Below are 15834 nucleotides of genomic sequence, written 5' to 3'. Positions count from 1 at the left end.
ACAAGTTCTCAATCAATTCATAGACACTTTCAAAATTTCATAACTAAAAGGTCACCGGAATGTAAATTTGAGACCGTAAAAAACGTTTTTGAACGAAACATGAAAAAAGGTCTTAAGACAAAATATTATTGAAAACATTCGAAGAACAAAAAATACTCCGTGAACTTCTTCAGCTATTTCTTTTTTGTTTGTGTTTCACTTTTGGGTTCGAATAATCTTAACTATTTTACATGTTTGCAGGTTCCAGTGAGTTCTCTTTGATTTTAGAGGAATCAGTTGAATTGTTTTGTTTTTTTTAAATTTAGGGATTTCATTAAATCATCTTTAATCTTAAATCATCTTTTATGATTTAAGATTAAAGATCATCTAAAAAAATATAATTTTTTGTTTCTTTTACATAAAAATTTTAATTCTTCTGCGTTAAAAAAAATGATCTCCAAGTATTTTCTCAAAATTTTTTTTTTCCTTTGCCAGAAGTTTTAAACCTATTCCAAGATTCTTTTAAAATTCTTCTAAGATTCTATTTGCTTCATTAAAACATTGTGAGTTTTGGTGAAGTTTTTATGGAAAAATTGTTTTTTTTTGTTAAACATTTTTGTAAATAATTCTATTTTCGCACTTAGTTTTCTTTTCTTAAGATTTGTACCAGATGCATTATCACGTTATCATCATAATCATCATTGCCATCATTTCCATCCAGTTGAACCAGATGCATTAACATCATAGTTAGCATAATCATCAAGGTTGCAATGTTTAGTAAAAAAGTTCCTTAAGCATAAACGTGGTCAAACGTTCAAATGTTTGGCAAAATAATTGCATTTTTTAAATGCCAGTGCAAATGAAGTGCAAGAAATTTAGGTTAATGTTTCCCTCAAAACTATGAAATTTCGGTTGGCTTTTTCAAGCGATTAACACAAATACAAAAATGCCATTTTCAATAATGTTTCAAAAAGCTATTTGCAAAGTAAACAAAAAGTATTTGCAGTACCAAAAAAATTCATGAATTTGCATGATCCAAAATGCTCGTTGCTCGCATCAATATTACAAAAGTTCAAAGTCCTTTTGTGAATCAAACCTTCCTAAGCTCTTTGCTGTTATATATTTCTATTATTAATTTATTAAAAATATCAACAATATTTATTCCGTTATTGTTATTACAAATCATTGTTATACATAAGTTATAAAAACTTCGTCAACAAATTTCATATACATGACCTTTTTTCTTCTGTTAGAACGACTCATTAACAACAAAAGAAAAAAGTATTTTTCAAGAGATTTTAAATTAATTAACCGGTGAGTCTAATAAAACTAAGCGCACAGTGAGAATGCTATGTGAATCCCGCCTAAACGCTTGAAAGAGCACTCGTTGCAAAATTCAAATACTTTTCATATTTTTATGTTGACATTTCGGACGAAATTGAAACAATGATAGAAGAGAAGTTTTATCGATGTTTTTCTCTTTGAAGATGAAGAATAAAGCTGGTATGCATGTAGAGGTTAGCATTTGACTATTTCTTTCTTTTGTGATTCATGTGATACTGGGGTGTTTCATTCCTGAAGATTTTTTTGAGAATGATAACATTACTCACATAGTAAGGGAAAAAATGGGTAAAAAATACGTCTGTAATTTTTTCAAAAATTACCTAAAGAGGTCGCCATCTTGAAAAAATGGTGTTTTTTATAGCTTTCTTGACTAAATTTAAAAAACTTAAAAAATAATTTTATGTGATGTTACTTGGAGTATATATTAAGCGTTATTGGAAAAAGGTTAAGTCAATTTTTCCAAAAAAATGGTTATTGTTTAGTGGTCGCCATATTTTTAATACGGTGATACGAGAGCATTTTTCGCTCTCCTTTTTTTTGTAAAAAATACACACATTCATGACTAAAAGTGTAATTGAAACTTCAATCAAAAAATCATATCAAATATTAATTTTACTTTTTCTTAGGAATATCTCAACAAAGCGTTAACTAGTTTTGATTTCAAAACAAATTGATTTTATGTTGTTCAAAAACTTGCAAAATAAATTCACATTGAAGAAGAAAGAAAAAGTGATGGACTCAAAGTTGGAAATCTTGGTTTCCCAATTTAAAATTTTGTTGGTCCAGGGGGTATAAAATTTTTTTTGCGATGGTAGTTCAGGTCGGGTAACTTATAATTAAATAAAGGTAACCAGCTTTTCCGTTAAAATACCCAAGATGTCGGCAAATTGTTGAAAATACCATGGTTGAATTATCTGACTCTTTTTGATACCAGTTGATTGGAACAAAAAATTTGAAGTCGTTGACTGGAGTAAAGATCGAAGTCTTCGAGCGGAAAAATTGCATTGAATCAAAAAGGACAATAAATTTAGTCGTGCAGCGGATCATAACTCGCTCATCATCAGATAAATTTATTAGATAAGCCTTCCGTGTTTAGAAAATATTTAGAATGTAACATAAATCTTGCGTTTTGGACAGCACCTGGTTTGTGAGTTTTAAATATTCTAGTTGCTGGTAGTTGCCCCCTCCCCCTCCCCAAGTTTGAGTAATTAACGTTATCCTTGAAGATTCGACTCGGAATTGTTTAAAATAAGGCTTTCTATAAAAATGCTTATACGGCATGAAAAGGAAATAGCTCTTGCTATCTCCTTTTCATGCCGTATAAGCATATTTGATATGTAACGCGTTATGATGATGGCGACATGCTAACCGAAGGAGAGGTGTTTTCAACTCAATTTCGATTAAAGTTGCGGTTCTTTTTTTAGTGTTGGAGGCTTTTGTAGCAAAGTATGTACCAGCAATGTTTTCCGAAACATTTCAATTTTGCGCAAATTTCACGGCCGCATCACATTGAGTTTTACTATCTGAATTTTTAGTTAAAGTTTTGTTCAGCATATTAAAAGTTAAACTAATTTTTTTGTAAACGAGAATATTAACATTCCAAGTATTAGAAAAAAATAAATAAAATTCCACTTGCAAGAGCTGTTGTCCTTCATTTTTAGTTGTAAATGAAAAAGGAATTTTAAAAATGCTTTTTTGTAATATTTCTTTTAAAGCTTTGAAATATATAGGAAAGAATTTTTAGACAAAAATAAGGCAAAAAGTAAAACTTTTTAATGCGGCAACCTGAAAAATAACCGGCGACGAGAACAAAACCGGCAATTTGAACAATAACCAATTTTTCTGAATCTTTGACCAAAATGTTCTCATTATAAAGGTTGATATACACACCAATATAAAGTTAATTAATTTTTAAAGTTTTTAAATTTAAAATCAAAAAAAGTATAACAAACATAATTTTTTAAGATGGCTTTTTTTTTTAATTATCTCTGGAGGTAATTTTAAATTTTTGAAAAATTTATTTTCTCCCGTCATGCGAGTAACGTCACCATTTTCGTCAAAAAAAAAACTTAATTTAGCCTTTCAAAAAATTTTTTTTATTTGAGGAAAAAAATAATTTTTTCATAAAAATTTTTTTTTTGTTAAAATAAAAAAGGACGTAGATTTTTTTTTAATAACTTGTGTTTTTGATTCTGTTTGCTATTTGATATCAGGAAAAACGCAATTGATGCATTCTTGACGGGGGTTCAGATAATGGCAATATTGATGAGCATTCAAATACTACTTTTCTCATTTTATTCATACGCCCTCTGTTACCCAGGTATGGAAATACTACTTTTCTCATTTTATTGATGCGCCCCTCTGCTACCCAGGTATGGAAATAAACTTTATACATAAACTTCTCACTCTTAAGATACAAAATACAAAAATTTGAGAAATTTATTTGAAATTAATGAAGGTGATTAATAAAAGTAAATAAATATTTGGTTTATCGTTTCTCTTAGGAGATAAAACAAAAATCATTCCAACTGTGAATCCAAATTTTGGCGTAACAGCTACTGCTGTTGTATCATCTAATAAAAGATTTCATCCAACGCATGCAACATCAGTAGAAAACACGAAAAATTTAAAGTTTCGCAATTTAAAGAAATACCAACTGACTCCATCTTCGAAATTTTACTTTTCAGATTTAAAGAAATACCATCCGACTGCATCATCGAGATTATTTAGACAAAAAAACAAAGTAAGTTTTAAAAAAAGAAGGAATTATAAACATAGTTTGTTATCACCGGTAATCATGCTGCTCACTTGATCATCACTTAGTCCTTACATCCTATAAAGTACGCTTGGTCAATAAGTATAAACCCCCTGAAGATAAAATCATGTGTTCTGCATTAATTCTGATCAGTTGATTTCAAAACTGAAACCAGAATCCTATCACGTCATTGTAAAAAGTTGTAAAAACTCAAAAAATGAAAAAATAACACCAATAGAGTAATGTTTGATTATTAGCCCGATGCAAACAAAAACATTAAAAACACAAGAAAGCATGAAATACAGGCTTAATGACTATTAGGAAATCAACAGTCTTTATTGAGGTCTAGGGAACTAAAAGTGCTTCAAGGCTTTGGATTTTCTTTTATAGCTGCTCTCAGTTTTCACGTAAAAAGATTGAATCATCCTTAATATCTGGTTTCCATAATCGAGATCTCCTAATGGAACCTTCCCATTGTTTGTCATTTCCTGCACCTAGATTTGGAGGGAAAATGTTCAGATGTGAGTGCAGAAAATGCATTTTGAGTGATATTGAAGGATAGCTGCAACCCTTCGGAAGAATGGGTTGTACTCATTCTTCCGAAAGCTCCAACCATTTGTTCAATTGATCAAATCAATGGGTCCCAAGAAAATTTTCAACAGTAAAAATTTTGAAAGGCATTTCACACCGGCAACTCTAGTTGCTTAATAGTCTAGGGAAAGTTGCTGTCGTGTACTACTTCGCCTACTTGAGCGCCAATGAAGACACTAGCTTTAAGTTTTAAGTCCGTCAAAACTGCTCCAAACTTCTCCTTTACAAAATTCTTTATTAATTCCTGTTTTGTATGAAGATAGATCAGCAGATAGATCTTTAGTAGGTACACAAGAGGTTGATGTTATGTATTTTGCTTGTTTATGACAAGTTCAGTTTCACTTCATTGTGAGCTTTGTCATCACTACTGTCCTAGGGCATAAGAGACATATGTACTTAGTGTTACCATTCTGCATCTCCAGAGGAAGTACAACTACCTTACGATTTCCATAAATATTTTACGCATGTTTGCTGTAATTTATTATTTAGAGTATCGTTTTCATGGATTCACACGTCTCTTTCATTCCAATGACATGCGCAGTTGGAATAGATGGCTTTAGATTGCCCCTTCAGAAGCAAAACGACTTTTAGGGATCTCTTGCTAGAATAGGTAAAGATTTTCATCATTTAAATGCTCAAAGCCTCTTAAAACAGACTATTAGTATCATTAGTACAGAAATGTCTTTTTTGACATTAAATGTGGATTTAAATTGATTCTAGCAACTCACATTGGTTCCAGGCAGTAGAAAATTCCATTACTTGAGGCGGGAACCCTAAACCTCTCCCTTTTCTTTGGATAGTTGAAGTTGTCTAACAAATTTATTAAGATCGGCCTGGGTTAAAAAGTGTGGCTTATTCTTGTCCAGTTCTTCTACATAAGAATTATCTTTTTGATCTTCAATATCACTCTTACCCTTATTTTTATTATCAATACTTGTGGTGTTTGGATGCGTTGATGGAATGGGCACAAAACTATCAGCATCATGTAAGGCTTGCCTCAGAGTTGACGGTCTGAATACAATTAGCTGATTAATTCTTTTAGTGAATCCTGTTATGTTTTTCATGCAGAAGTAATAATTGACACATGATTAGTTGGCTCCCGCCACACTATGGTGATATAGATATCCATTGAACTTTTCTTTCAGAGTAGCCATTGTATTAGCCCAAAATAACATGTTATGGAGCATTTATGAGGGGCCTAACTTTTATCCTGGTCGCCATGTTTGATGCCAAAGTAATTTTGGTATGCGCTTTTGAGTTTATTGGCTAAAGCCTTTCTTTGATCTTCTTTAGTGAACTTTCCACAAATGAAAAAAAAAGTTTTCCGGATAATTAACAACCTCGACTCGTTCTTTTCATTGTAATTAATTATATTAAACTTTTTTAGTAAAGAAAATTGCATTAAATGCATGTTAACAAGCAATCTCATGAGAAAAAACTGTATGTGTAATTCTGTTTTCGGATCTGAAATCTACATAACAAGCTTTGTTTACATCAGAAAAAAAAACTCCAAGGAAGGGGGGGGGGGGGAGAGATTTTTTGTTGTTGTGATATTCTTGCTTACACTCTAAGTAACTTACTTTTATTTTGAAAATCGGATCAGAGGATTACCAAATGTTAAATAAAAAAATTGATTTAAATCAAATTAAAAAATTGTAAAAAATGATTTAAATCAAATTTTTATTATAGAAATCATCCAGCAGAATCAAGGCAAGAAACCGTAAGAGAAGAAATCTTCCTATCTCGAACCCTCACCCTCTCGCATCATTACTACCGGTGTTACATAAAAAAGTACAGCTAGAGAGTACGAAAAACATTGCAAGCATCGAAAGTGAAATGAAAACGAAAGAAAATGAAAGTCCACCCACAATTAATGGCCAAACTTTTATCAAGAACAATCAGATGGAGAAGCTGAACGAAAACATCATAAAAAGGTTAAAAAGTAATGAAATGTTCGATGGTGACAACAGTATTTCGCTTGAGTTTGACAATATGAACAATAATATGGAATTGACTAATGAGATGAGAACAACTTTGAACTTAGGACAAGACGCTACGATAGAGAATAAAGATATCCAGGGGGATAAATATTTCAAACTAAAGTTTCCAAGTATTAGAAAATACAGCGACAGCATTTACAGACTTTACTCAAACGGAACTCTGTCAGGAGTGACGAGATTACCGGGTGACGAGATTAAATCTAAAGCTTTAGAAGGCAAAGATTTTTCTGATTTTTCTGACTTTTTCGAATCACCCTCACAAAAAAAGAATTTAGAAACATCTGTTGTCCAGGCAACCAACAATACAAACTTACTGAAAAACGTATCCGTAGTAAGTCAAACTAATTCAACCATTTCAGGGAGTGTGAACAAAATAAAAACAACCAACAAAAATAGTGATGGTAAAACCGTTGAATTGGGTTATTCAACCGATCCACCAAATGGTTTCAAAGAAGATGGACAAAAAATAAATGGAACTGAAATTGAAGAGGAAGACGATGGTAAATTAGAAAATGCTTTTTGTTGGCTTTGTATTTTGACGAAGATTTTTTTGAGTCTTGTGCATGGTTACAAATGAATTTTATTTCTCTGATAGACGATCCGACACCTACGGATTCAACCAACTTAGAGATTGCAACCGACAGTACCTCTGAACCATTAACTGAAGAAACAAGCGAGGAGAACGCAAAAACAACGGATAGTTTTGAAAAGGACGATGACCTCGAAAAAGAAGATGCTTTTTCAGATGACGATGAAAATGGTAATCGTTTTTAAAATTATTTTTTTGTGATTTTGTAGGATTTTACCAATCCAATCCACTCTTGTTGAACTTGTTGTATTAAACCCTTATTACATTAAGAATTAATTAAAATTCCAGGTAAAAATTTATTTCAGATGATACTACTCCTACTGATGAGCCAATCACAACACCAGTCACATCGTCAGCGGCTTTACGAAAAAGAAGGGACGACTTAGCTTACAAGAAAAAAAAAAGATGAACCAACATAATTTTATTCAACTTCTTACTTGTGACAGTAAATATTGTAAATAACTTCGAACTAAAAAATTTATTTCTCGTAAAAATGTTTTTCATTCGGCACAGAAATCAACATAGCCAAGGAATGTAATATTTTTTCGAAAAAAAACTTTAAATAAAATTCATAGGCTTCACAAAATGAAAAAACATGACAATGAAAATATCAAGAGAAAAAAAGAGAAGATCAAATCTCTCAATTGTTGTACAACGAAAAACAGAAAAACAAATCGGATAAAAAGTTTGGGTTCTATTTCCATACACCATTTTTTTGGTTTTTTAAAACTAAACATTTTAATAAAAGTACTCTAAAAGAAATTGCGGAAGTACATTAAAAAAGGTGAAAAAAAAAAAAGATAAAAAAAAAAATAAACAAAAAAAATAAACAAAAAACTTGCTTTAAGAACAAAACAAGTCTTTTGTTGTCAAATTATGAAAACGCAGTTTTTTTTTAGATGCAACGTCAACTCATTTTGACTCAATTCATTCACAGAATAACTGAGTATTTATATTAGTCTTATAATAGCTATTTTTATAAAAATAAATGTAGTTAAAATATTCACAATACATTTTATAAATATACTGTAAATACTCAAAAACGACAATCAAGCGTCACTTGATTAGATGCCATGTGAATGCACAAATTGAACCTATGTAAATAAAAACCTTATTCTTTAGAAAGACTATACGAGGCAAATATTAGGATAAAGAGAAATGGAGAATTGTTAAAACGTAAAAGTGTAGAATTATGAAGTGAGCAGAATTGGAGAGGCTTAAGAAACAGAAAACTATGAAGAATCCATACTCACCACATTATCATGCATTGCAACTTCATCTGCAAATGCAGTACCAACAAATTGACGAAAGTAACTGACAACACTAGTACCAAGACGCTGTGTCTCATTAATAACTCTCTTGCTCAGATGCAGAAGTAAAATAAAATTATCTACATTTCTGTTCTCGCCAATTAAATTATTAAAATAGACAGCAAATGCATCATAGCTGAGCTCAGTCCCTTGTTCATTTAATAGACCAACAAGATTTCTTTCTACACTCTAAATAAAATGTAAATTTTCTATCATATAAGAAAATAATAGCTAAAAAAGTTAAATAAGCATCAATATTAAAACTTACTCTAAACTTTTGTTCATATTCTTCTTGTATCTTATCTCCTATTCTAGCTATCTCTAGAGCAGTTTCTTTGATTTGTTCTTCAGTAGGTCCTAGATTATTAGACTGAAGTTCAAAGTCATTAGACTGGGCCGTAAGTACTATTGAACTATTAATACTAGAGGAACTTGAACTACGCTGAAGAGAGAAATCATCATTTTTCAAACTTCTCTTAGATGGTACAGTTTTACTAAGAAAATTATTATCGCAAGGACCAGACGACCGTGCTAAACATGGAGAAAGTCCAGTGATCTCAGTAAAATTTCCAGATAGCAATGTTTTTCCGTTGTCTCTTTGTAAACCTGAGCCATATGGTATTTTCTGAACTATAAAATAAAAATCATGCTTGAACTTTTTAGCAAACAAGAGAAAGAAAATCAGTTTAAACAAATTGCACATTGAATAAATAAAACTTGACCATAAAATAAAGACTTCGGATATTTTGAGAAAATCATTCATATATATGCTTTACATTAGAGTGTGTCTAATATAAAAATCCTTTTTGTTAACCCATTTATAATTTTTGGTTTTTTTTTTCAACCCGACAATCAAGTAACAATTCCTATTTAAAAGTGAAGCTTTCTAATTTTCAATAAAATAATTTTCCATGTTTAAAATGAAATACTTTATCAATTTAATCATTTTAGGCCACTTTATTTTATGTAAAACTCAGCGAAGTGTTCAAACGCATGCTAGACACTTTGAAGATTATTACAGAACACTTAAAGATTTGGAAATCATTGTTTCATTAAAAATTCATATTATTTTGAAATATGTAGCTCCCTTTTGTGCAATAAGAGGGAAAGGTCTAGGTTACTCACTGTGCTATCCTGAGACCACTAAGGTAAATTTTGCATGCTCTAATTTTTTTTGTTTAGTTATTAGTATTGGGTTTAATAAAGTGTTTTAAAATAGTTTTTAAAATCTTAACTACTTTTAAACATCAGAAATTTAGATTAAATTAATTAAAATATCTAAAATAAATAATGTCATTTTATGATTACATCATCTATTAAATTTGGTAAAAAAGTTGCAATATACATAAAAGCTCAGTATTACGGTTTATAATTCTAAAAGCAATCATATAAAACTTACATTCTTATCAAAATGACCAAAGCTAAATGTCTAATTTGTGCTTGCAGTTTTATCTTTGGAAAAAAATCACATAAACTTATTAAATTAACTCCTCAATACAGCTCCATGTTCAAAATTTATTTTGGAGAGAATATGATGTAGACAAAGAGTGTTGTCCGAAAACCATTTGTACTTCTTGCAAAACAAATTTATATGCATTGAACAGGGATGAAACATCAAAATTAAATGATGGCAGTGAAAGAATATCACAAATTAACAGACAAAAACTAAGAAGATCATCTGATATTAAGGAAGAGCAGATTACAACAAATAATCTGAGCAGATTACAACAAACAATCAAGATATCATCAATCGAATTAATAAAAATTTATGTTCTTCCTGCTTTTCTTCACTAGGTATAATTTTTCTGAAACAAATTTATATATATATAATTAGTGTATCATTTTTTATCTGTTTATATTTTTTAGTCTTATAACAAAATATTAGAGTTTTAGTATTAAATTATTTTCTTACTTTATACTTTTATTCAGGAAAATAAATTTCTCACTTTTGCTGTAAGAGTGAAGCTGTAAAAAAACCTAACGATGTTAGCTGAAGATCTAGGAGATGTATCCAGTGAGCAAGTTGCTTATGGGATTCTTAAAAAGAAAATGAAAAAAGACAATATTAAACTTGAAGATAAGTTTCCTTTAAAAACCTTTGGAAACTTCTTGTTGCTGTTGTTGGCACACCTGATAATAAATGTAGCAGAGCATACCTTAAAAAAATATCTTTAGAAACTATAATGGAAATCTGAAATACTCTAAACCTGAGTAAAAGAAAGTTGAAACTACTTTGCAAAAATATGCGATAAAACTTAGGGAAGAAAATATTAGAACCTATTATATCAACTCAAATTGAGGAGCTGCATAATACATTTTACATTTGTAAAAGATGCTTCTGATTTGATTCTTCGAATGATTAATGAAGGAGGTTTGAATCCTTATTGGACTGTTGCTAGGATTTCAATTGATGGTGGGCAGGGTTTTCTAAAAAGTATTGTAAATGTTTTTGATCCGCTATGTAAACATATAACTTCAGAAAGTCTTGATGATTCTGGTGTAAAAAGACCAATAGTTCTGGCTTTAGTTTTACAACAAAATGGAAATCTTAGCAAACTATTGAAAACACTCGCTCTGAATGATGTAAAATATTTAATAGTGTTTGATCTAAAATGTGGTAATTCTTTATTTGGTTTCCTCCTTGAATTGCTTTTTTCTTGATGAACCTTTAGAGACTTTTAGAAAAATTAGATAATTTTGAAGTTAACCTTCTTAGTGCAGACTCTATACTACCAAGTATGATATTTCTGCAACCTGTAGTTGGCTGTCTTAGAAAGTTTTTAATTATTAAAAAGAAAGTTTTTAGCATGGCTATTGGAGAATCTATTGCTGAATTAGTTTTAAATTTCAAAAAAGCTTTTGAAAATCTAAAGCTTTAACTTCTGGAAAAGTTTACTACTAATTAAATGTAAGCTGGAAAGTACACATTTTAGTATGTCATCTTGTTCCTTTTCTTCGACATAGACAGGCTGGAGAAAGTGCTCACCACTATCACTATCAAGTATGGAAGCGATATAAGTATTGTTTGGAACACAATGATTATGCAAAATAGCTTAAAAAAAGTGTGATTGAGTTTGGGAATAAAAAATTTAATGTAGTATTTTTCTAACTTTTTTTTTTTTTTTGAAATTTATTGTTATTATTGTTAAATTTGAAAGAATTGAATATCGCTATTATTTCTAAAAGTAATTAAAAAATTTTATTTTAATTGTTAAATTTGTTTATTTATTGCATTAACGTTAAACTCTTAAATTTAACAGGAGCTCTTTCTTTTATGTCAAAATTGTATTTTTTCAACAAATTGCTTGAAAAGTGTAATATCTTTTTAATTTGGAAAAAATGATCCTTTTTTTAACACATAATAAATTTTGGAACTTTAAGAAAGATAAGAAGATATTTTAACATCTTTAGTCTAGAGGGAAATACTAATATTCCCCCCCCCCCCCCTAGATTAAAGAGGGTGGGAGGTAATAGTTATTAGATTATATTTATATGATTAGATTATACATCCTTGTGACTATTTACTTCTTCCCCCTCTATATGTTATAGGTTATATCTATTTTACAAGAAAAATATGTTTAAAAATTAGTTTAGATTTTTAAAATTATTTTAAAACATTTTACTAAATCCAATATTAATAATTATACTTAAAAAAATTAGACTAAACCAAAATTTACTTTGGTGGTCTCAGGAGAGCAGAGTGTAATACTCAGCATAAGCTGTGGAGTTTATTCATTCTAGCTTACTTAACAACTCTTGGAAAAGACTCAAGATTTCCAGGAATAACAGTGCTTATATTGAATATTTTACATACATACATACATACATACATACATACATACATACATACATACATACATACATACATACATACATACATACATACATACATACATACATGCATGCATGCATGCATACATACATACATACATACATACATACATACATACATACATACATACATACATACATACATACATACATACATACATACATACATACATACATACATACATACATACATACATACATACATACATACATACATACATACATACATACATACATACATACATACATACATACATACATACATACATACATACATACATACATACATGCATGCATATTTTTTTGAATAAATGCTATTACAAAACTTCAACATTTATCATAATTCTGATGAAGTAAAATTTTACTCAGAAAATGACAAAAAATGTCAAAAAAATAATCATCATACTTTACCTTCACTAAACTCTCTTGACTTTCTTTTTTGAGGATAAGCTTCTTCATATTCATTGATTTTTAAGAAACAATCAAACAAATCTTCTGTTTGTTTGGAGCATTTAACACGCACATTATTTGAAATTACCATTTTTACTTAAGTAAAAGAAATATTTTAGCGAATGAAGCAAAATAAAATTCAAATAGAAAGAACTGTTTTGTTTCTTTTGGGAAAATCCCTTCTCTAAAACTATGATTTATAGACAACTTAAAAAGTTTAAGGTAAATACCCGAGGAAAAACATAAAGGACAGTATTATATATAGTATCAAAAACTTATAGTAAAAACCATACATAATCGGTTATCATTTTTAGTAATAAATCGATTACTTACCACATTAATTTACAACAAAAACACTCCATATAGGATTACCCTATGTATAATAATTTACTAGGACTATTCTATTTAACTATTCTACTTACTAATTTACTAGTCTTATTCTAATTAACTTTTTTAAAGATATTGATTAACTTAACGTTTTTTCCTGACAAACAAATTTTACACCAGAAAACTTGATCACAAAAATTGAGGGGAAACGGAAAATGTCCGGCTGTTCTAAATTGAACTTGATCTTATGATGTCATTTTTTTCGATGAAGTTGCGAAATCATTTCGCTAAAATAAGCGTTTAATAAAAGCAAGTTTAGCTATATATAGCAATAGGTAGTGCACTATTGATTATTAAAATGCTTGGCTTTTCTCGTCAGTTTTTAACTACCACTTGGTTGTTTTTAATCAAATTTAACTGGCTTAGTTATGTGGTTTTACGAAGATTGTAATGCTATTTACTCATTACATTATATCATCTCTTCCTTGTTTTAACAATGGCAACGATGGCTTTGGTGCGAATTTTAAATATCCTTTTGTAAACAAAAAAATGTTATTGTTTTTATTTTCCGGTACGTATTTTCCTAAAATTATTGTTTGAAACATAACAGTTGCATTTTTGATGTAAATCTGATGTAAACTCGAAAACTTTTTTAGACAAAGAATTTAAATTTGTAGTTAAGAATTACTTTTAAAGTAATTCTTTGTAATAAGTAGTATTTGAGGCAATAAGTGTGTTTGAACTCGCATATCGTTTCGTTTAAACGGTATAGAGCTCATTTACGCGCGCAACTATTTTTTTCAAATTTAAATTTTCGGATTCCTTGACCCAAAATACACTAGTAAGTTTTCCGCTTACATTACTTGTACCGTATTTTCTGCCTAAAAGTACTCTGGCTAATTGCGTCATCAAAAGCGATCTTTACTTTGAACGAAGCTTCGGCGTCCCGGAACGTTATTCCCGAAATGAACCGGGAATCACGTTATCCCGGTAGGAATGTAACGGTAAAAAATGAATGGGGACAAAAATTTTTAAAGTGCGGTAACGTCTTGGTTCAATCGGGGCAAGGTTGGTGCGGTAACGGTTGAAACGTACGTCCCGGTTCATTTCCCGATGGGGAAACCACACCAACCAAGATTAAACCGCACTAGTTTTTTTTGTTTAATACCGTGGCATAACGTGACGTTCCGTTACGTTACCGCACTTTTCCAAAAATGCTATTTTATAAATTTTTAAAATAAAAAATTTTAACTGAGCATTCTTAGTTTTTGACCGGGCTTGTCGCTTTAGACGAGCCCCATTAACCTATAAAAGCTCTGAATAGTGACTTTAGGTCATAAAAGGCGCTTAAAAATGTAAAAAAGCAAGAAGTAACGGTTTGTCCCGGAACGTAATGGTTTATCACGTTATTCTTGGTTCGTCTCGGTTCATAACCGCACCAAATCTTCGTGTGTGGTTATTCAATCGGGATGTCACATTATTCCCGGAACGTAACGTTTCAATTAGGACAATTTTTTTTAAAAGTGCAATAACGTCTTGGTTACCGCACTTTTAAAAAAATTGTCCTGATAAAAACTGTCACGTAACGTCACGTAACGTTATTTTTTTGAATCAGGACGCCGAAGCTGAACAACTCGCCGTCTTAATCTTATTCAGGTAAATCAATTTCAGAAAGCCTTGAAAAATCCAATTTCAAAAAAAAGAAGATATCTTCAGGATGACATTTTTATTTTTCCTTTTCACACTCGTACAAGGTGTGATAAAGATGTTGGGTAAAGGCGGGTGAATTCGAGGTATTAAGGTCATGACGACGAAATAATGCAAATAAATCATGCAAATCAATGCTCCGTAGAGTCCGCCCTATAATAATCAACTTAGAAATTTTCTAGCTACTACTAAAATTATTTAACATCCAAAATGCCGAAATTAGCGATCTAAAGTTCGACAATATTGTGTTGTATATTCTAGATCCATAAGGAAATTAAAACTACTTCACTAAAAGTTAACTTAGAATGATAATCTTTAAAAAAAATAGACCTGGATCAGAAAAATTAACTGTCCATTACGATGAATTTATCAAATCCCTTCAGCGTATTGCGGGCGTTGAGGGCGCATTGCTTAAAATTTTTTTAAACTGTCTTTTTTTCAATAAAATAAGAAATTTTCACTGAAAAGGGAAACTTCGTGGGAAAAATCTGCAAACCTCTTCCTATATAAAATTCAAGATCAACTCTAAGCATAGATCTCTGTTTATATAAGTTTTTAAATAAAAACAGTTTAATTATTCGTTAGATGTTCATAAATTGTACTTTTACTTCAAAAGTAAAAAAATGTAAAAATGAAATATAAAAATCTAAGATGTAAATTTTAAGAATTTCATCAATAACAAATTTCAAAGAGAGGATTTTTTTTTAATATTAGTTATATCAAGTGGTTTTGTTAATCAAGTGTTTAAATAATCTTGTGTTTAGTATATAAAGTTTTCAAGTTGGGATTTTGAAAAATATTTCCCAAATCGACTCTTATCTGAATTATAAAGAAATCTATTTTAGATTGCTAGTTCCTAACTTTTTACGAAAGAAGCTTCAAAAAATTTTTGAAGCTCAAATAACACTTTTAATAAGCTTAGCATTATTAATTATCAGCTTAATTTAGGTA

General features: G+C 30.0%; 2 protein-coding genes and 1 pseudogene across 3 annotated transcripts; 1 reads left to right on the top strand and 2 right to left on the bottom strand.

Moving 5' to 3' along the window:
* Positions 1-1327: 1327 nt before the first annotated feature.
* On the top strand, positions 1328-7752 carry LOC149892565 (uncharacterized). 2 transcript variants are annotated; one of them, XM_090078480.1, is made up of 6 exons: positions 1328-1496; positions 3537-3643; positions 3828-4066; positions 6359-7169; positions 7265-7429; positions 7564-7752. In XM_090078480.1, exons 2-6 carry the CDS (start codon positions 3577-3579, stop codon positions 7665-7667), a joined length of 1386 nt encoding a protein of 461 aa, XP_089934606.1. In that variant the 5' UTR covers positions 1328-1496; positions 3537-3576; the 3' UTR covers positions 7668-7752. The 2 variants fall into 2 exon arrangements, with proteins under 2 accessions (XP_089934606.1, XP_089934607.1); XM_090078481.1 differs by having other exon boundaries at positions 1393-1482.
* Positions 2140-2877, bottom strand: LOC149892566 (uncharacterized; annotated as a pseudogene).
* Positions 7667-13019, bottom strand: LOC149892564 (uncharacterized). The gene is made up of 4 exons (XM_090078484.1): positions 12811-13019; positions 8837-9198; positions 8512-8757; positions 7667-8352 (listed from the first exon to the last, which is right to left on the bottom strand). Exons 1-4 carry the CDS (start codon positions 12938-12940, stop codon positions 8323-8325), a joined length of 768 nt encoding a protein of 255 aa, XP_089934610.1. The 5' UTR covers positions 12941-13019; the 3' UTR covers positions 7667-8322.
* Between the last annotated feature and the right edge of the window lie 2815 nt (positions 13020-15834).

This window comes from Hydra viridissima, unplaced genomic scaffold, assembly GCF_058129835.1.
Source record: "Hydra viridissima isolate aposymbiotic clone 2 unplaced genomic scaffold, HvirCarnegie_v1 scaffold_2, whole genome shotgun sequence".
NCBI lineage: Eukaryota > Metazoa > Cnidaria > Hydrozoa > Anthoathecata > Hydridae > Hydra > Hydra viridissima.
This window is presented reverse-complemented; position numbering and strand designations above follow the sequence as displayed.